A 21,186-nucleotide genomic window follows, 5' to 3' on the forward strand; every position below is an offset into this window, starting at 1 on the left:
TCATGTGTAAGTCACAGGAATACCACAAATTAAATTATTCATTCTATTCAAATATTTTTACACAATACATCTTCCATTACATTACATTACAAAAATTCTTCCATAATTTTTTCTTCAAAATTTGTAACACATCACTAACAAAAACACTACCATCATAAACACAGATACCATCAACAAATGGGTCATGAATTTCTAACTTCTTACATCATCTTCCAACCTCCCAACCCTCCATGCTAGGTTCATCTTCTTTCCACCATTGACTCTATCAAAATCTACTATTCTAGCACTTTTCTCTTGTCCAATGTCAACCCAGACAAACATACCGCACTAAGTCTTTTTTTCTTGTCTGAAATGAACCAACAAAAGATGATGAAATGAAGCAGGCAAGAACAAATGAACAAAATATTATATATTTAACTTACATTATAATTGGGACATCCATAAAATGGCTTGTTTGGATTTGATTCTGTTCCAGACCATCGCAGAACTGAACGGTAACCGCACCCACACTATTCCGGCACCCTCGTATTTCTGTTCCGGTTTTGTGACCTGACCTAGTTACCGCTTGAAGGAGAGCGAATCGAGTTTCCAGCTACGATGCTTCCACCACCCACCATGATGCTGTAACTAATAGCGATGAATGACAAAGATTTAACAAGAAGAAGAGAAACAAGAAGAGAAGAAGATAAAGAAGAATAAGAAGATAGGAGGAAGGAAGACGGAAGTTGAAGAAGAACCCAACTCAGATAAATGAGAGAAAATTAGGGTTTTAGGGACTAAATTGGGTACAAATACAACCCTCGCCACGTTATCTAGCCGTTGTAGGGTTTAGCGTGGTAGAGAGGGTGCCACCATGGCACTCCGTTTGCTGAGTCATTACCGAAAAGGGTTGAGAGACCACGTTGGTGTCCAAATCTAAATCTGGAGGACCAGTATAGATAATTTTAAAGAATAAATAACCACTTGTATCCATGAAAGATGAAAATGCTGACATATGTACCCACACTAAATCGAAACTAAACTTGTACCCACGCAAGATACTTTTTGTGTGACAAAAGTACCCTGTCTTTGGAAGGTTGGAGTGCCACGTAGGGTACTTTTATCACACGGCAGACATCTTACGTGGGTACAAGTTTAGTTTCGATCTAGTATGAGTACATATGTCAGTGTTTTCATCTTTTATGGATACGAATGATCATTTATTCATCAAAGACCAAAATAAGTAATTACAGGGCCAAAATGGATAATTAATTCAACACACTTGAGTACTTTTCATGATTTAAACGCCGAACCAAACGCGTCCTAAAACCGAACTAGTTTGAGGAACATTCTTAACCAAAACCCTACCCCCCAGTCACACTTCACTCAGAGTCTCACACGCTACTCGTTCTGAACACACCCCTTCTTCACAATAACCATCATGTTTCGCATAGCATCATCGAGGTTATCCTCAAGAGCTGCTTCTTCTGTTTCTTCCACCGCATCATTTCTTGCGTCTCTCACTGCAAAACCATCTCCCGTTTCACTCACACCTCTCGCTGCGACATCGTTTAGGTCATACGGCAATGGCTTGGAGCTCGACAAGTCCATGGCTAATCCTGATGCTATTAATATGATCAATTACGCTTTAAACCACGCTAGGACCGACAAATCATGTAATTAATCCAAAAACTGAAAACAAAAATGCCATTTTTAGGGTTTACACCCCGAGACTGTCTTTATTGATTCTATTAATGATTGAAGTTAACGTCTTTTTTTTCTTTTTGGTTCGTCAATAGTTGGGTCGTACGGACTAGGTTTGCTTGTGTTGAAGCACTGCCTTACGATTGAGTTAACTGAAGGCAAAGACCCCAAAAATGAGAATTCTAAAGGGATTGCTTTGCTTGCTATGTCCACCTTGGAATATGAAAGGTTCTTATCATTTATTTATTTAAGTTCGGATTTTGGTCTTTTATTAGAAATGTGGGAGCTCCAGTTTTGGTGGTTGGTTAGTTAGTTTGAATTCATTGAGAGTTTTGTATAATTTAAACCTTTTCTTTTCTTTTTTCAGGGGAGAGTATGATATTGCATTGGAGAAGCTACAGAGTATTCACGAATTAACCAATGCTTACTTGGGTGTCAGAGGTAATTTCACTTTTTCTTGGTAGTTTCTTTTTTTTTTTTTTTTTTTTTTAATTATTAATATTAGTAATTTCATGTGAATTTTGGTTTATTATTGTAGTTGCTGCCCTTGAGGCTGAGGCTGGTCTTTATCTAGAGTTGGGGCAGGTTCGTATCTACAAATCCTTGAAAAATATTTTCTTTCGAGTTCTTGTGTTGGTCCCGTTCATATTTATTCAGATGAAGTTTTGCTATACAGGATGATAAGGCATCTGCAATTGCTGATAAATGTGTAGAGGTTGTCGAGAAACAGAAAACAGATGATGATGATGAGGATTTTAAGGCTCTAATTCTTCGTGCTAAAGCACTGAAGGGGCTGATTGAGCTTGTCAAGGGAAGTATCGAATCAGGTAGTTGTGTGCTAATGGTGTATTTGTTCGTTTTTGTGATTCTTGATGAGTGCTTATTATGTTCTTGGTGCAGCTGTCCCTTTTTTTGACAAATCTATCCAGCTCAGCGACGGTATGATTCGTCTCATCTGGTTTGTAGAAAGCATTCTTGTACTTCCAAATTAACAGTTGGTTATATAGGTACTGCTGCTCTATCATATGGAGAATTCCTATACCTTAAGCAAAACTATTCAATGGCGAAAGAGGTCTACACGAGTGTCCTAAAAGGAGCTTCCGACATAAAAAAATTTGGCAATCCATATTTAGGAGCTTGTAACATGAACTTGGAGGGTTTAATGATGGGGGCACTGTGTTCTCTAGGGCAGCTTGAAACATATCAGGGGTATGCTCAATTTTTTCATTTGGTTTTCCTTAGTTATACCACAAACTTCCTTTTTTATGTTGAGACATATGATACATCACTAATAATTGTTGGTTTAGGAACTATGGTAATGCAGAGAAGGCTTTGACACAGGCATTAACATTGGCAGAGGAAACCTATGGTGACTTCTATATTCGTTTGATTCATTACCTAAACTCAATATAAAAATTTGGTTAGCACTTTTTACAGAACCTGATAATGGCATGTTATGTTACTAAAATCTCCTGGCTTTATCAATTTGTAAAGGTGAAAAGCATCCCAAGGTGGGTGTTGTCTTAACAAGCATAGCCCTCATGTATAGGCGTAGAGCAATGGAGGAGCGTACAAGCTCTCTGATGGTTCAAGAGGTTAGACTTAGAACTCTCCATGCATTCTTAATTATTTTTTTAATCATCTCTTTTCTTTATAAAAAATAACAGTGATACACTAACTAGGATGCTTTGACAGGTCTTGACTCTTAATTTAGTTTTCATTGTCAGAATTCGGTGCTGTGAAACATTCACACTGAAATATTTGCTCTGGTTTTATTCAACTAATCAATTTTCAAATTGCCCGTGCACTTATGTAGACCGTGGATAAGAATTTTGATCTGTCCTTCTCTTTTGTGCATGACACTGTTTTCTCTAAAAAACTTTACTTATTTAATAACTGGTCTACAAGTTTTCTATTAGAAGTTGTTTTCCTTACTAGTGTCTGCAAATTAAACAATGTATTTTCTGATGGAATTGTTTCACACTGCTTAACTACCCTTGGCTGCCTAGTAATTATACAGAAAAATATTGACAGGGTCTCTACAGAAAAGTGATAGATATCTTGAAGGTTACAGAAACTGAGTCTGAAGGTAATGATCTATGTGCCATTTCGGGGTTGACTTGTCCATACTCAATATACTCTTGCTGATAATGAGAACAGATATTGAGCACAAAATGCTTCTTGTAGGTTCTGCACCAGTGGTAGAAAGAAGTGATATAGCAGCTATTGCACGAGGTATGACAAATTCTTCAATCTACTCTTCTATTACATGCTATAATCTTTGATGGACAAGCTTATCAAGTAATGACAAATTGGAAATTAATACAAGAAAATTGAGTTTTTTATAATTTCACAATGAATTTACCAATTAACTGATGATTTATTAATAAAGAATAGAAGAGAAAGATTATTAAAAAAAGGGAAAATGCTCTGTAACGGAACATAGTCTAGAAAAGAGAGGTAAGAGTTGGAAAAGGAAATCACCTGGAGTGGAGGAGGACCAACCGCTGGTGACGATGATGCTGCGGCGGAGATGCTGTGACGACTTCTTTGGTTCTTCCTCAAACAGCAGAGAGAACGACAGAGGAGTTGGAGTTCGGCATGCGGCGGCGATGCTGTAGGCAGTTCCTTCAGCAGCAAAAAGGATTTTCTAGGTGACCAAAATAACTCTCAAATGTTAAAAAAAAAAAAAAAAAAAAAAGGAACCCAGACCGCCATTTCCGCCAATCACAGTGCGGACTGCCATGGTGTTGCCACTGTGATTTTGTAACAGTGTCAGTGTCCCGAAGATGGTGGCCAGCCCAAAATCCTTTTAAAATACTGATCATTAGTGTGTAAAGGCACTCTTCTATTATCAAATGGCATGCATTATAGCAATATCTGCCTGCCTAAGATTTTGCATGGGATAGACGATGAGTGCATGGGTTCAGATTCAGTTCTTTGTGATGTGTGAATTAAATTAATCAGTTCTTGTTTTGTGCATATCACAATAGTTGGACGACATGAATGTCAGACAATTATTTTTAAGCTTGCGCCCATCAAATTAGTTTCGTTGCAAGCATGCTGATAATCATTTAATCATATATCTTGTAGGTGGCTATGCGGAAGTACTCAGTGTCCAAGAAAATCGCAAGAGCGAAGGAGAGAAGCTAAAGAAGTTGGCTGAGACTATATGGAAAAACCGCAGGCTGACTCTTGATGAGGCGCTACTAGATCTAGAGTCTAGCAAAATCTCAATCATCGATCCAAGAATCAGCAGGATATTGTAAATTGATCCATCTTCTGTTTTCTATTTTCCTGCCACAGGTTGACTATGCCATATGACAAAGTTGGACTACTACTTCATAAAATTAGACCATAATGTTGCTTGTAGCTTAAATGTGATGCCAGGATATACAATGGTATCTAGACCTCCGTATATAGCATTTTCTAGGCTAGGCATATAAATAACAAGTTACTGAACTATTGAGGCCTTTTTTTTTATATATTTAAATTAAATAAATTTAATATTTACTGAATTATGTAAAGGGTAAAATGTTTATCAAAATGCATAACATGAGATACTGTGCATAACATCTCATTAAAAGCATATCACGAGTATTGAGACACCTAAATATGATATAGGGTCTGTTTCGGAAGTTTTAAAACTAACTTTTTTGAGTTTTAACCTATGATGCACGAACACTGACATGGGACACAACACAAGACATGCTGACACGCAAATTTTAAAATTTTACATGATATGGGACACGCATATATATAAAATATAAAGTATTTTTTAGATAAATCATAATGATATTTATTGATATTAAAATATAAATTAAAATTTTTAATTATTTTTAATGTTTTATTTTAATTATATCAAGTATTTAAAATATTTTTGTTTTAATAAATAATAATATATATTGTATCTAAATTTATTTTAAGAATATATGTTAAGAATAAAACTGGACACGCTGACACGTGATGTTATTTAGGTGTGTCCAGGCGTGTTCGGAGAAGAATTTTTTATTTTTTATTAAGACACAGTTGGACACAGCAGACACGCGTGTCGGACGAGTGTCGGTGAGTGTCGTGTCCGACACGCGAACACGGCAACTCAGCAAAGTGTCCGTGCTTCATAGGTTTTAACTTATGAAAAGTAATAGTATTAATATTTTGTGCAATTTTTAAAATCAAATTGCAACTTTCTAAAAAGTTATTTAGGAACTTATAAAGAAGTAAAAAAAATGATTTCTCTCATAATATTATTATTTTTATCACATTTCTATAAAATAAGTACTTTTAGAACTAAAAATTCAAATACAAATAACTTATTTATAAACTACTTTTAATATAGCTATTTATTATTTAAACTATTTTTACAAAAGTAAATTAAGATGTTTATTTAAACTGGACCATAGTCCTGATATATGAAATAAATGCATGAAACGGATACTGAGTACTCGGGAATCGGGATGTGGATACGTGTGTTAAATACAATATTAATACTTGTATTATTGTATTCGTATATTTAATTAAATATTTAATTTGAAAAAAAATTAATGATTTAAATTTTTAAATTAAAATATTAACAATTTTTTAAAATGATCCCAAATGTGTGTAATTTCTTTTTATAAGTTGATATAATATGTTGGATAATATTGTATTATTTTTATTTTTATTTTTTTATTTCATCCAATTTTATTCACATAATTTAAAATTTTAAAATTACAAAATTTTGAATTTAAAATTTAGATGGATATAATTTAAATTAACGATTTAATTTAATCCAATACATATAAACGTATTTGTATTATTTTACTCGTAATATATAATGCTAGTGTATTTACACTCATTAAAATACTAGTACAAGCACTAATTAGATAACTAGTTTTAATTAAAGATAAGATTCTTTTAATTATCAAATAGTCATCGAAGGTTTGTATTCATATTTAAAAATTAGTTAAAAATTAATTAGGTAATATTTATAATTATTCATGATTAACCATACAAATACAATAATATGGGTATATTTATTTTTATTGGATTGAATTAAAATTTTAAATTCAAAATTTTATAATTTTAAAATTTAAAATTATTTGAATAAAATGGGATGAAATGTGAAAATAAAAATCAAACAAACATAACATTATCCAAAATATTATATCGACGAAGCAAGGAATTTTTTATTTAAATTATTTAAATATCATATTGACGGAAATGTGTAATATGAGGAGTATTTACGTATATGCAAAACAGCTCACATCCTGCCCTAAATCAAGTTAAACACACATCCTGGATACACTATACTTGGATATGAAACAACAAAGCGCAACACAACCCAGATGCTACTGGGATACACTCAAAATGCAGTAATTGGGTGTGTATCCGAGATACGTGCGTAATGGAAAAGTAGATACAATACCCGAGATGCGTTGGAACGCTATATAAAGCGTGTAGCCGAGATCGATGGCTTCATTCTAATTTTTTTTTTTAGTTTTGGATAGTTTTAAAAGCATACATGGTTAGACGAATAGGTGGTGCGCGAAAAGATAATTTGCACAACTTAACCGACAAGTGCATCGGGTCATCCAAGTAATACCTCAGGCGAATGAGGGTCGATCCCACGAGAATTGTCAAACTGAGCAAGCAATGGTTGTCAAGTTGGTTTAGTTAGGCAAATCAAAAGGGTTTTGAAGATTGCAATTCGCATGAAACAGTAAAATAAAGGGGTTTGGTGTGAAAGCAGTATGAGAAAACAATTAAGCCTTTGCAGATGTTTATTTTTTCAGATTAAAAGTACTTACCAACTATTTTAACAATGCATGATTCAATTCATAACAAACTATAAATGTCTAAACCCTAATCTCTTAGTGATTTAGCCTCCTCTAGCCTTCATTAACTGCCACTCTCGTGGTCACTTAATTCCGATTAGAGGGTTAAGTTCAAAAAACTAGTTTATGGCCACAGAAACCCTAATTACTCAAAGCTAACAGGATTATATGCACGTATCCCAATTAATTAATGTAATTAGCGATTTAGGAGGAATTTGTTTTCAAGCTGTAGTTCAAGCGAGATAACTCTCTCGAGAATCACAAGAACTCATGTAGAATAAGGGTCATACTCTCGTTCCACCCAAATTCATAGGATTAAGAACGAAAACAATCCTTGAAATTGAATCAAAACATTAATTAAAATAGAAGAATAATAGTTCTAATCCATAGAAATAGACAGAGCTCCTAACCTTAACCAAGAGGTTTAATTGCTCATGACTTTTAGATAAACTAAGGTTCTGAAAAACATGCGTCCGGAAGAAGATCCCAAATACAAGAGATCTTTTTCCTTTTATACTAACCTAATTTGATATGGAAAATAAAATAAAATAATAAACCCTAAACCTAAAAGATATTATTTATAATTAAAAATTACAAAATGAAGATAAAATATAACTAATAAGTGCTACTTGAGAGGCCCATGAGGAAAAGAATTCGGACTGCTGCTGGCGTTAAACACCAATTTGGGTGTTTAACGCCCCAAAGAGAGAAGGCTCGTGCATGCTTGTATCCCCTGCTGGTGCTAAACGCCAGCTGGGCATTTAGCACCCAGGGAGGGGTCTGTCAGCTTTTCTCCTTTTTGCTCCAAACTTTGTCAAACTGCTCCGAATTTCACCTGAAATAATAAAAATACTAAAACAACTCAAAATAGCATCCAAAGAGGATTTTTGCACTAAAATCAAGTAAAACTAAATAAAATCTAACTAAAAACAACTAGAAAATGCTAAGAAAAAAGGTACAAGATTCTCACGCATCACAATACCAACCTTAAACTGTTGCTTGTTCTTAAGCAACCAAAAACAATGTAGGACCAAGAAGAGAAAATTCTAATTGTCATTTAAGCTCAGGTCTAGTTACTAAATGGGGCTAATGGCACTCTAATTCAGAATAGCCTCAGCATCTCACTATCCTTTGAAGTTTAGAAATATCAGTATCCTTCAGAACTAGAACTTGGATGATATTATTCTCTTCTTTAGGCTCTAATTGATTCTTGAACACAGCTTTTTCCTTTTTCTGGTGCTTTGCACCTTGAGTTTAGCCATGACTCTAAGTGTTTTGTTTTCAAGCTTAACTTGATACAAGAATACCACAAGCACTTAATTGGGGAACTCTTCGAGTTCTAATTTTTCTTTCTATTTCTCCCAGACAGTGGTGCTCAGAGCCTTACGCATACTCTGTAACAGCATTGAGTCACGACTTTAGGTACTCAGTTTCAAGGATTACTTGACACTTTCACACCACAAGCATATGGTTAGGGAACTCCACTCTTTTGAGCTTTAGATCAGTTTTGACCCTCTTAACCATTGATGCTCAAAGCCTTGGACCTTTTTCTTTTGATTTTTCTTTTTTTTTTTTAATTTTTTTTGCTGTTTGTTTTGCTTCAAGAATCAACCCTTTTCTTAATTGAGAGGATCAATAATACTTCTCTAAGTTCCTGTTCCTCAATAACCAATATTCTTAACTCCAATATCAAATATGCACAGTTAATTCATACATTCAGAATTAAAGATAATGCCACCACATTAAAGTGACTCGAACAACTTAATAATATATAACTCAAAGATCATGCATGCACTACTTCTTTTTCTTTTGATATTTCTTTAAGCTCGGTGCATAATACATGAGACATATTTTTAAAATAAACATAAAATACTAAAATAAACAACTAACTAGAAAGCAAGAAAATCCTACTAGTGATCATGCAAACTTAGAATAGTAAACAGAAAATAGAATGAAATACTAAAAAATAGAAATAAGATAACGGGAAGGAGAATGAAACTCAACCACCTCAGTCATGGTGGTTGTTGGTCCCTCCGGGGAATCCCCTAGAGCGCTTAAGCTTCTTTATGTCACGCCCCCTGCTTTCTCTGTTCCTCCACTAGCTGGTGGAGGAGAGTACAGTGCTCCTGTCACTCTATCCTCAACTGATCTATAGCAGATGTCAGCTAACCTATGGATGTGGTCAGATGATCCCAGTAGTCACGGGGAGGAAAATAGATTCCCTGAGGCATCTCCGGAAAATCCTGTAGAGGCAGTGGGACTGGCTCCTGCTGCGGTCCCTGTCCGAGCTCTCTAATGTGCTCCATACCCTTCCTAGTGATCGGTCTAGCAATGTCGATCGGGGTATCTCCATCAATGTGAGTTCCAGCTGCTGCACATAGGCGGTAGATGAGATGAAGAAAAGCCAGTCTCGCAGAGGTGGAAGACTTGTCACCTCATGGACTTGCACCTCATTGCTGAGTATGATACAGTAAATCATCACTGCTCGCTCGAATGTAACCTCAGAACGGTTACTCGTAGGGAGGATGGAACGTTGGATGAGCTCCAACCACCATCAAGCCATTGGCTTGAGGTTATGCCTACCTAACTAGTATGGCTGACCTCGAGAATCCCTCCTACACTGAGCTTTGGGAAGGCAAATGTCAGCTAGAACCTGATCTAACTGCTGGTCAATGTTGACCCTCCGAGTGTATGAATGAGGGTCCTCTCCGGATGGTGGTAACTGTAGTGCTACCCTGACACTCTCCGGGCTGAAATCCATGATATGCCCTTTGATCATAGTGCACTAATTCTTGAGCTCCAGGTTCACGCCACGGACATGCTTGTAAGTAACCTAAGCATTGGTATAAAACTCTCAGACAATCAAGACTCCAACCTCAGTCACAGGGTTAGTTAGAACTTCCCAACCTTGCCTCATAATCTGGTACCGGATCTCCGGGTACTCGTCAAGCTTCAGATCGAAGCGAACCTCGGGAATCACCTTCTTCTTGTGCACCACCTCATAAAAGTGGTCCTCATGAGTGGATAATTTATACGCTTTTTGGCATTGTTTTTAGGTAGTTTTTAGTATATTTTAGTTATTTTTTATTATATTTTTATTATTTTTTATGCAAAAATCACATTTCTGGACTTTACTACGAGTTTGTGTGTTTTTCTGTAATTTCAGGTATTTTCTGGCTAAAATTGAGGGACCTGAGCAAAAATTTGATTCAGAGGCTGAGAAAGGACTGCAGATGCTGTTGGATTCTAACCCTCCTGCACTCAAAGTGGATTTTCTGAATCTACAGAAGCTCAATTGGCGCGCTCTCAATTTCGTTGGAAAGTAGACATCTTGGGCTTTCTAGCAATATATAATAGTCAATACTTTGTCCGAGATTTGATGGCCCAAACTGGCATTAAACGCCAGCCAGAGACCCTTTTCTGGCGTAAAACGCCAGAATTGGCACACTTCTTGGCGATAAACGCCCATTTTGGCACCCAGGGTGGAGTTTAACTCCAATTTGAGGCATATGCACGTGGAAGCTTGCTCAGCCCAAACACTCACCAAGTGGGCTCCGGAAGTGGAATTCTGCACTATCTACACCTAGTTACTCATTTTCTGAAATCCTAAGTTACTAGTTTAGTATAAAAACTACCTTTAGAGATTCATTTAGAACTCATGACATTTTACATCTCATATTGTATCTTCTACAGCATGAGTCTCTAAACCCATAGGTGGGGGTGAGGAAATTTGCTGTGTCTCAATGGATTAATGCAATTACTATTATTTTCTATTCGATCACGCTTGATTCTGTTCTAAGATATTCACTCGTACTTCAATATAAAGAATATGATGATCCGTGACACTCATCATCATTCTCAAATTTATGAACGCGTGCTTGACAACCACTCCCGTTCTATTTGAGCTCAACGTAGTCATTAGGCGACAGCTTGAGTGCGTATCTCTTGGGTTTCTAATCCACGAGTTTGACTTGCATCTCCTGACAACAGAGCATTCGAATCCGTGAGAATAGAACCTTCATGGTAGAGGCTAGAACCAATTGGCAGCATTCCTGAGATTCGGAAAGTCTAAACCTTGTCTGTGGTATTCCGAGTAGGATCAGGAACGGGATGATTGTGACGAGCTTCAAACTCACAAATGTTGGGCGCAGTGACAGTGTGCAAAAGGATAGAGAGATCCTATTCCGACACAAGTGAGAACCAACAGATGATTAGCCATGCGGTAGCTGTACCTGGTATTTTTCATCCGAGACGAGAGATCCGACAGTTGATTAGCCGTACAGAAATCATGCCTGGTATTTTTCATCCGAGAGGATGGATGGTAGCCATTGAAAAGCAGAGATTCAGACGACAGAGCATCTCTGGAACCTCAACCTATTCCTCATTACTGAATCACAAGTAACATTCAATTCATGTTATTTACTTTTCATGAACAAAAATCATTTTGATCACTAATCTCCTGACTAAGATTTACAAGATAACCATAGCTTGCTTCAAGCCGACAATCTCCGTGGGATCGACCCTTACTCACGTAAGGTATTACTTAGACGACCCAGTGCACTTGCTGGTTAGTTGTGCGGACTTGCAAAGGTGTGATTGCAATTTCGTGCACCAAGTTTTTGGTGCCGTTGCCGAGGATTGTTCGAGTTTGGACAACTGACGATTCATCTTGTTGCTTAGATTAGGAAAATTTATCTTTTTTGGTTTAGAGTCACTAAATTTGAGTCTTTTATTATTGTTTTTGTTAAAATTTTAAAATCCTTGTTTTTTTTTTAGATTTTTTTTCGAAAATTTTTAATAAATAGATAAAAACCAATAAACTAATAATTGAGTCTTCTGTTTGAGTTTAGTTTCATGTTTTAAGTTTGGTGTCAATTGCATGTTTTTATTTTCCTTCAATTTTTCGAGTTTTATGTTCCTTGTTCTTTCTTGATCTTCAAGTTGTTCTTGTTTATTTTCCTTGTTTGATCTTTAGTTTTTCTTGCTTTGTGTCTTTCCTTGTTTTTCTTGTGCATTTTCGAATTATTAGTGTCCAAAGTATAAAAATTTTCAAGCTTGGTGTCCTTTGTGATTTTATTTTCCTAAAGATTTCCAAAATTTATTCTTGGTATTCATCTTGATCTTCAAAGTATTCTTGGTGTTCATCTTGACATTCAAAGTTTTCTTGTTTGTTTTCTTTGTTTTGATCTAAAAATTCTAAGTTTGGTGTTATTTTATTGTTTTTCTCTTTCCTCATTAAATTCAAAAAAATAAAAAAAATATCTTTTCTCTTTATTTTAATTGAATTTTCAAAATTTACATAAAAAAATATTCAGATTTTTATTTTAAAATTTTTATCTTATCTTATCTTAGTTTTAAATTTCAAAATTCAAATCTTTTTCAAAAATCATATCTTTTTCAAAATCTTATCTTATCTTATTTCAAATTCAATTTTCAAATTTCAATTAAATTCCAAAATTCAAATTTCAAATTTCAAAATTTAAATTTAAAATTTTAAAAATTAACCCTTTTCAAAATTTAAATTTTTTTCAAATTTTTATCTTGTTAACTTTTTTTCAAAATAAAAAATTCAAAATTTAAAATTCAAATTTTAAATTTAAAATTTCAATTTTCAAATTTCAAAATTTAAAATTATAAATTTAATTTTCAAATTTAAAATTTAAATTTCAAAACTTTTTAATTTAAAAACTTATCTTCTTTTAAAATTCCTTATCTTCTCTTACCTAATTTATCTTATCTTTTCTAATCTCAAATCCTAAAATCAAATCTTTTTCAAATCTTTTTAATTAATTAATTAATTTAGTTTTCTAATTTCTTTTATTTCTTTTTCTTTTCTTAATTTTTGAAACTTGCATCAATTTTTTTATTTATTTACTTTATTTTCAAAAAAAAAAAAAGAAGGGGATAAAATTTTTATTTACAATCCACATCATCTCCCTTTCTCCATCATGGACCTAAGTAGAAATGAACAGTCTATAAGGACTTTGGGGTCATATGCTAACCCCACTACTGCTTCATATGAGAGTAGTATCTGTATACCCCCCCCATCAAAGCCAGCAATTTTGAGCTAAATCCTCAGTTCATTATCATGGTGCAGTAAAATTGTCAGTATTTCGGTCTTCCACAGGAAGAACCTACTGAGTTTCTGGCACAGTTCTTACAAATTGCTGACACAGTACGTGATAAGAAAGTAGATCAGGATATCTACAGATTATTACTATTTCCATTTGCTGTAAAAGATCAGGCTAAGAGGTGGTTAAATAACTAACCCACAGCAAGCATAAGAACATGGAAACAGTTATCAGACAAATTCCTGAATCAATATTTCCCTCCAAAAAGGATGACACAGCTAAGGCTGGACATCCAAGGCTTTAAACAAGAGGATAATGAATCTCTTTATAATGCATGGGAGAGGTACAGAGAGATGCTAATAAAATGCCCCTCTGAAATATTTTCAGAATGAGTGCAGTTAGACATCTTCTACTACGGGCTTACAGAAAAGGCCCAGATGTCTCTAGACCACTCAGCTGGTGGATCTATTGATGCACCACTATTTCGTGGTACATCCTTGTACTTAATTGAGTGGATTTTATCCACTAAACTCACACTTATTCATAGATTTCGCATGTTTTACAATTTCCTTCCCGATTTTGTGCTATGATTGAAAACATGCTTCTTTGGCCTTAAATTTCCTATGTTTAATCCTCTCTTATTACCATTTGATGCCATGATATGTGTGTTAAGTGTTTTCAGGGATTACAGGGCAGGAATGGCTTAGAGGATTGAAAGGAAGTATGCAAAAGTGGAAGGAATACAAGAAACTGAAGGAACTGATAAAGCTGTCCAGCCTGACCTTCTGGGACTAAATCGATCATAACTTGAGCTACAGAGATCCAAATGACGCAATTTCAGTTGCGTTGGAAAGCTAATGTCCGGGACTTCACAACGATATATAATTTGCCATAGCTTCCTCGAAGCCAGGCGACGCGCACGCGTGGATCACGCGGACGCGTGACTGGCAAAAACGCAATCCACGCTAACGCGTGGACAACGCTTCTGCGTGACTTTACAACGACCTATATGTACCAGAAATCGCTGGGGGCAATTTCTGGGCTGTTTTTGACCCAATTTTTGGCCCAGAAATCACAGATTAGAGGTTATAAAGTGGGAGAAATCAATCCATTCATTAAACACAACATAGACAACATTCATTATTCATAATATTAGGTTTTAGATGTAGTTTTCTAGAGAGAGAGGCTCTCTCCTCTCTCTTAGGTTTTAGAATTTAGGATTTCTATTAGTTTTAGGCTATTTCTTCCCCATTTCAGGTTCAATGTTCCTTTACTTTGGTTTCTCTTCTACTTTTATTTATTCTATTACTCTAATTTATGAACTCCATGTTAGAATTGATTTCTTTATTTAATATAATTTGAGGTATTTCAGATTTATGATTGTTTTATTCTATTTATGATGCTTTCAATTTAATTTAGATTTTTCTCCTTTTGATTTTGGTTAAGTAATTGGTAACACTTGAGTTATCAAACTCAGCGGCTGATTGAGAATTGGAAACTACTGATTGATTTGGATCGCTCTAAAGCTAGTCTTTCTACAAGAGTTGACTAGGACTTGAGGATCAAATTGATTGGTCCACTTGACTTTCCTTTATTTAGTAAGGGTTAACTAAGTGGGAGCAATAAACAATTCTCATCACACCTGATAAGGATAACTAGGATGGGATTTCCAGTTCTCATACCTTGCCAAGAGTTTTTATAGTTAGTTTGTTTCCATTGCCATTTACTATTGTTGCTTTTTATCTTATACAAAAACCACCAAAATATATCTTTCCATAACCAATAATAAATACACCTCCCTGCAATTCCTTGAGAGATGACCCGAGATTTCAATACTTCGGGTATAAATTTTATTGGGTTTTGTTACTTGTGACAACCAAAGTTTTTGTACGAAAGGATTCTTTGCTGGTTTAGAAACTATACTTACAACGTGATTATTTTTATGAATTTCTTTACTGGCAAGAATCCGATCATCAAAATGGCACCATTGCCAGGGAATTGCAAATGTGTGCCTTATTATTGGTTATTGTAAATATTTTATTTTGCTTGTTTATTTGTTTCTATTTTTATTTTTATTTTTTTTATTTTTATTAGTTACTATGAGTTCTCACCCCGTCGCTTTGAGTTTGGTTCTAATGTTGTTGAAAGGAATGGAAGCTATAACAGGAACATACATCAAGGTCGAAACAATCACCGATGGAAGGAGCCACGAGGATCTGATCAACCCTTTCGGCAACAACACCTTCCAAGATACCATGGACAACGACCATCTTACAATGCATGCCAAGACAATAGTTATGGTGGACCCCTTCGTGACAACCCACCTCCACCAAGTTACTATGGTCAAAAGCCATTCCGAGGTGCGTATCAAGATGATAGATATGGTGGACCCCCTTGTAGTTACCAGCAAGCTCCATCATATGCCAATGAACCACCTCCTCAACATAGCGTTGAGCCACCATACTCACAAGCCGCCCACAACCATTCACCTCCATATGACCCTAAACCTTATCCACCCCAATTCCAATCTAATTACCCTCAAGAACCACCACTTCCATATGCACCATGTCCATATCCATCAACCCAAGAATCATAGGCTCGCCTCAAGGAAACAGTAGATCAATTTCATGCAACCCTTCATCAACTGGAGCAAGCAATAAATCGATTACCTTCCCGACATTCGGGCACTCAAGGAACTCCCATGGCTTCATGTGGAGAATCTAATGAAGAACGTAGCATGAAGAAGACACTAGAAACTCCAGTGGACAGTAAGGAGCATGACTTTGTATTGGAACAAGTGGAGAAAGCCAAAATTATCGAAGAAGAAGAAGTGGTCGAAGACTTAGGAGATGCAGAACGTCCATGGAAAAGCCCAGTCATAGAGCCCCCTTCTAAGGAGTTTGAATTTGATGTTGAGGAGGGTGTACAACCTCCAAGGCATATCATGGTTGAAGACTTTAAAGGGGATGATCAAGAGATGGATTCAATCATTGATGAATTCTTATCTACATTTGAATCCTCTCCCATTGGATTTGACATGGAGATTAAAGAAGAAGAAGCACAACCTCCCATGCCCTTGGTGAATAATGAAGAAGAGGTCGAATTGGAAGAAAGCTACCAAGAGGAAGAGGTTGATATTGAAGAAGCTTGCAAAGAGGTGGAAGTTGTCAAGGAAGAACTCAAGGGAATGGAGCTGGAAACCACCTTGCCAAAGCTGTTAGAGACCTCTCTCCCAAAGCCATCACCATCCATTCCTTTATTCAAGTGGGTAAATCTTTCATCTCTAAGCTTAATTAGCCCACTTGAATATGCTTTGCTTGAGACGGATGGGCAGCTTAGAGCTCTTTGTGGCTTTAAGAGTAAGAGGGAGATGGTTAGTGGTAGGAAATGTCATGAAAGGTTCAATATGGTCGCATGCTCCAAATTGAAGTACAAATGTTGGTACAATTCTCAATTAAATGGGTCTAGGAAGCTGTTTGGATGTCTCAGTGAGAATTTAAATTGCGTGCCACCCGGATGGAATCATGATGATCAACAAGAAGACGGGTGCAAAAGCAAGGTTTGGGACCCTGGAATTCATTCTGGCAATCAACACTCTTGGGGCCTTGTCACTTGCTTTAACTTGATTGAAGGATTTATGCAACTAGTGTGGGATCTCGGAGGTTACTGGAAGTACAAACATTGGTAGAGATTCCTGGATGAGTTCAAGTACAAGCCACCATAACAGGGAGCTCATCAAATGTCCAACTTAAGGACTTTAACTAAAAGTGCTAGGTGGGAGACAACCCACCATGGTATGATCGTTCTTTTCAGTCTTAGTTTTATTTTATTTTGTTTTATTCTTAGTTCTATTTTATTTTATTTTTCTTAGTGTTCATTCATAATGCCTGCATCATCATTTGCATTCTGCATATAAAAAAAAAATGCACGCAACGCGCAAGCGTCGCTGATACGTCCGCGTCATAGGTGCATTGGGAAGAAAAGAAAATTGAACAGAAAGTCACGCGAGAGCGTGGCTGGAGGTGTGCCTTAGGCACAAACACGCCTACACGAACGTGTCCCTGACGCGTCTGCGTCATTCTGAAAAAGAGCCTCCCACGCGACCGCGTCACCCACGCGACCGCGTGGCCCTGCAAAATCGACGTAAAATGGTGTATGGCAAAAAGTTATGATGGAGTGGGGCTGGAATGATGCTGGAAGCACAAGCTCTATCACGCGACCGCGTACCCCAAGCGGCCGTGTCGTTTTTCAAAATATGCCATTCACACGATCGCATCACCCTAAATTTTGGCAATGAGAGTATGAAACAGAGAGTTGTGCATATGCGAGGTTGCACCCGTGCTAATAGCACAAATCAGGTCACGCGTCCGCGTTCCTGACACGTCCGTGTCATCTGAAAATAATGCCAACTACGCGAATGCGTGCTTCACACGTCTGCGTCACATGCGATGCACAGTTTATCCAAATCAGCACCAGATATCTTATCTTTTCTTCTCCAATCCTACTTATCTTTCTATTATCATTCTTTCTTCTTTCTTCTATCTTTTCTCATTCTTTCTTTCTTCTTTCTTACTTTCTTCTTCTTCATCTTTTTAACTTCTCATCCTTCTTCACTTTCATTCTATTTTACTTAATTTATTTGCATACTTTCATTCATTACATTTTAATTTTGTGCATATTTTTATTTTCTTTTCTAAATTTATTATTTTTCCATTGGTGTTAAATTTTCTTATTCAACTGTGCATCTTGAATTATTTTGGTGCTTCGTGACTTGTTTTAAACTGTTGGGTGTTATTAATCATAAGTTAATGCTAATTTTTATAATACCGGTATTCCTTTCGCATTGACATGAGCTTATACTATCCTGCATTACCCACACTCTCTTTCCCTTTGTTGCAAATTTTGCACTACTGGTATGCCATGTGCTTCTATTGTTTTCTCACTTGCATGTTGTAGCTATCATATAATTGAGACCCTTATTATTTGGCATTAATACTCATATTTTATTTGTTTTCTATCTTTGTTTCTGGGTTACTTTTCTTCTTTTCCTCTTCTTTCAGGATGGCCACCGGAAAAGGAAAGGAAAAGAACTTCTATATGGGGCGACAGACAAGTCCACCTGCACAATCCTTGGAGAAAAGCGTCAGTTGGAGCAACCCGTCCACTTGCACATCTCAGCATGCACCGAGGATGGTGCAATCTTTAAGTGTGGGGAGGTCGATACCGATCTCCATGGGTTAGTTATTTTATTCTTAACACCAATATTTTACTTTATTAGTTCATTGTTGCATTTGCATGTTTGATTGCATATTTGATTGATTTTGTGCATATTTTACCACCACTTGGTTAAAGTAATATTTTCTTTTTCAAGAAATTTTTTATAGCATTCCACTAATTTGAATTAAATTTTTTGAACTTGTTTGAAGAAATATTATATTGGAACATGGTTTAGAGCTCAAACACACAAAACCTGTGAGATTTTTTAGCCTATTTGAATTGGTTGCAATTTATCAACCAATATTTTATTTTTGGTGTGTGTTTTTCTCTCTAAAATTGTGATCTTTGTCTTGCTTAATTCTATATTTCCATGGTTTGATGTATGCATGCAATTATATGATTGAGGCCTTTGTTTCACTAAGCTTACATACCCATATGGCCTTAACCTTTCATTATCCTTTGCAAACTAATTTGAGCCTATATACCCCTTTGTTCTTTACTTTAGCACATCATTAACTCTAAGCAGAAAATAATAATGTCTTTAATTTGAATCATTGGTTATCTTAGACTAGTGAGAGTGCTTATGATTTAAGTGTGGGGAAAGTGGGTTTGGAAACATTTGGTTTGAGAATTGAGTTTGTTAAAATTTTCTGAAAATGTGAAAAAATGTTTAGGACATGTTCATGCATTCAATAATCATATGCATTGAGAAAAACAAAAGAAAAAAATAATATAGATATATATAAAAAAAAGGAAAAGAAAAAAAAAGAAAAAGAGCAAATAATAAAAGGGGACAAAATGCCCTAAAGCAAATGGTGAAAGCAATGCCTATGTACTGTACTCGAAATTAGGATGTATGAATATGTGGAAAACATGGTCAATGGATAGTTGGGTTTTGTATTTTGATTACACAGATTGTCTAAAGTTAGGTGGAAATTTTAAGTTAATTAAGGATTCAGATTTTAGTCCACTTGGCCAAATACAATCCTACCTTGACCCTAACCCCATTACAACCTTTAAAAGACCCCTTGATATGTGTATTTGTGCATTAATTCTTTGTTGATTGGTAGAAAAAAAGCAAGCCTTAGAAAGCAAGATCAGTAGAGAATTGAGAGAATCGAACCTCAAACACCTGAGTGATTAGAGAGTATACACTTCCAGTGAGGGTTCGATGCTCGATTCCTTGTTCCCGGCTTTCATGAGCAATCTTCTTTTGCAAGTCTATTTGCACTTCATTTTTATGATTTGAATTAGTGAAATCCAGTTCATATTTGTTCTTGAAAGATTTGCTTACTTTTAACCAAGTAGGTAGAAATATTTTTCATATAGTTGCATTCATATAAGATAGGTTGCATTTCATACATTCTACGATTCCTCTTCACTCTTATGGCTTCTCTTGAGCTTAGCATGAGGACATGCTAATATTTAAATGTTGGGAGATTTGATGTACCACTATTTCGTGGTACATCCTTGTACTTAATTGAGTGGATTTTATCCACTAAACTCACACTTATTCATAGATTTCGTATGTTTTACAATTTCCTTCCCGATTTTGTGCTATGATTGAAAACATGCTTCTTTGGCCTTAAATTTCCTATGTTTAATCCTCTTTTATTACCATTCGATGCCATGATATGTGTGTTAAGTGTTTTCAGGGATTACAGGGCAGGAATGGCTTAGAGGATTGAAAGGAAGCATGCAAAAGTGGAAGGAATACAAGAAACTGAAGGAACTGCTAAAGCTATCCAGCCTGATCTCCTGGTACTAAATCGACCATAACTTGAGCTACAGAGGTCCAAATGACGCGGTTCCAGATGCGTTGAAAAGCTAACGCTCGGGGCTTCTCAACGATATATAACTTTCTATAGCTGCTTCGAAGCCAGGTGATGCGCACGCTTGGATCATGCGGACGCGTGACCTGGCAAAAACGCAATCCACGCTAACGCATGGACGACGCTTCTGCTTGACTTTGCAACGACCTGTACGTACCAGAAATCGCTGGGGCGATTTCTAAGCTATTTTTGACCCAGTTTTTGGCCCAGAAAACACAAATTAGAGGCTATAAAGTGGGGAAATCAATCCATTCATTAATCACAACATAGACAACATTCATTATTCATAATTTTAGGTTTTAGATGTAGTTTTCTAGAGAGAGAGGCTCTCTCCTCTCTCTTTGGTTTTAGGATTTAGGATTTCTATTAGTTTTAGGCTATTTCTTCCCCATTCTAGGTTCAATGTTCATTTACTTTGGTTTCTCTTCTACTTTTATTTATTCTATTACTCTAATTTATGAACTCCATGTTAGAATTGATTTCTTTATTTAATATAATTTGAGGTATTTCAGATTTATGATTGTTTTATTCTATTTATGATGCTTTCAATTTAATTTAGATTTTTCT

The 21,186-nt window shown here is 35.8% G+C and overlaps 1 protein-coding gene across 1 annotated transcript; it reads left to right on the top strand.

Annotated features, from left to right (window-relative positions):
* Positions 1–1,249: 1,249 nt before the first annotated feature.
* Positions 1,250–5,201, top strand: LOC112743536 (uncharacterized). Its single transcript, XM_025792783.3, has 12 exons — positions 1,250–1,655; positions 1,779–1,911; positions 2,051–2,124; positions 2,222–2,268; positions 2,360–2,510; positions 2,584–2,622; positions 2,691–2,892; positions 2,991–3,052; positions 3,178–3,278; positions 3,718–3,772; positions 3,871–3,918; positions 4,777–5,201. Exons 1-12 carry the CDS (start codon positions 1,421–1,423, stop codon positions 4,950–4,952), a joined length of 1,323 nt encoding a protein of 440 aa, XP_025648568.1. The 5' UTR covers positions 1,250–1,420; the 3' UTR covers positions 4,953–5,201.
* The last annotated feature ends 15,985 nt before the right edge of the window (positions 5,202–21,186 follow it).

Source organism: Arachis hypogaea, chromosome 14, assembly GCF_003086295.3.
Source record: "Arachis hypogaea cultivar Tifrunner chromosome 14, arahy.Tifrunner.gnm2.J5K5, whole genome shotgun sequence".
In the NCBI taxonomy this organism is placed as follows: Eukaryota; Viridiplantae; Streptophyta; class Magnoliopsida; order Fabales; family Fabaceae; genus Arachis; species Arachis hypogaea.

What these genes read in the sequence shown, in the direction of transcription:
- LOC112743536 (XM_025792783.3), top strand. Translation starts at nt 1,421, where the DNA reads ATGTTTCGCATAGCATCATCGAGGTTATCCTCAAGAGCTGCTTCTTCT. An exon ending in TGCTTACTTGGGTGTCAGAG is followed by an intron (nt 2,125 to 2,221) that starts GTAATTTCACTT and finishes TTATTATTGTAG; the next exon opens with TTGCTGCCCTTGAGGCTGAG. An exon ending in GCTCTCTGATGGTTCAAGAG is followed by an intron (nt 3,279 to 3,717) that starts GTTAGACTTAGA and finishes AAATATTGACAG; the next exon opens with GGTCTCTACAGAAAAGTGAT.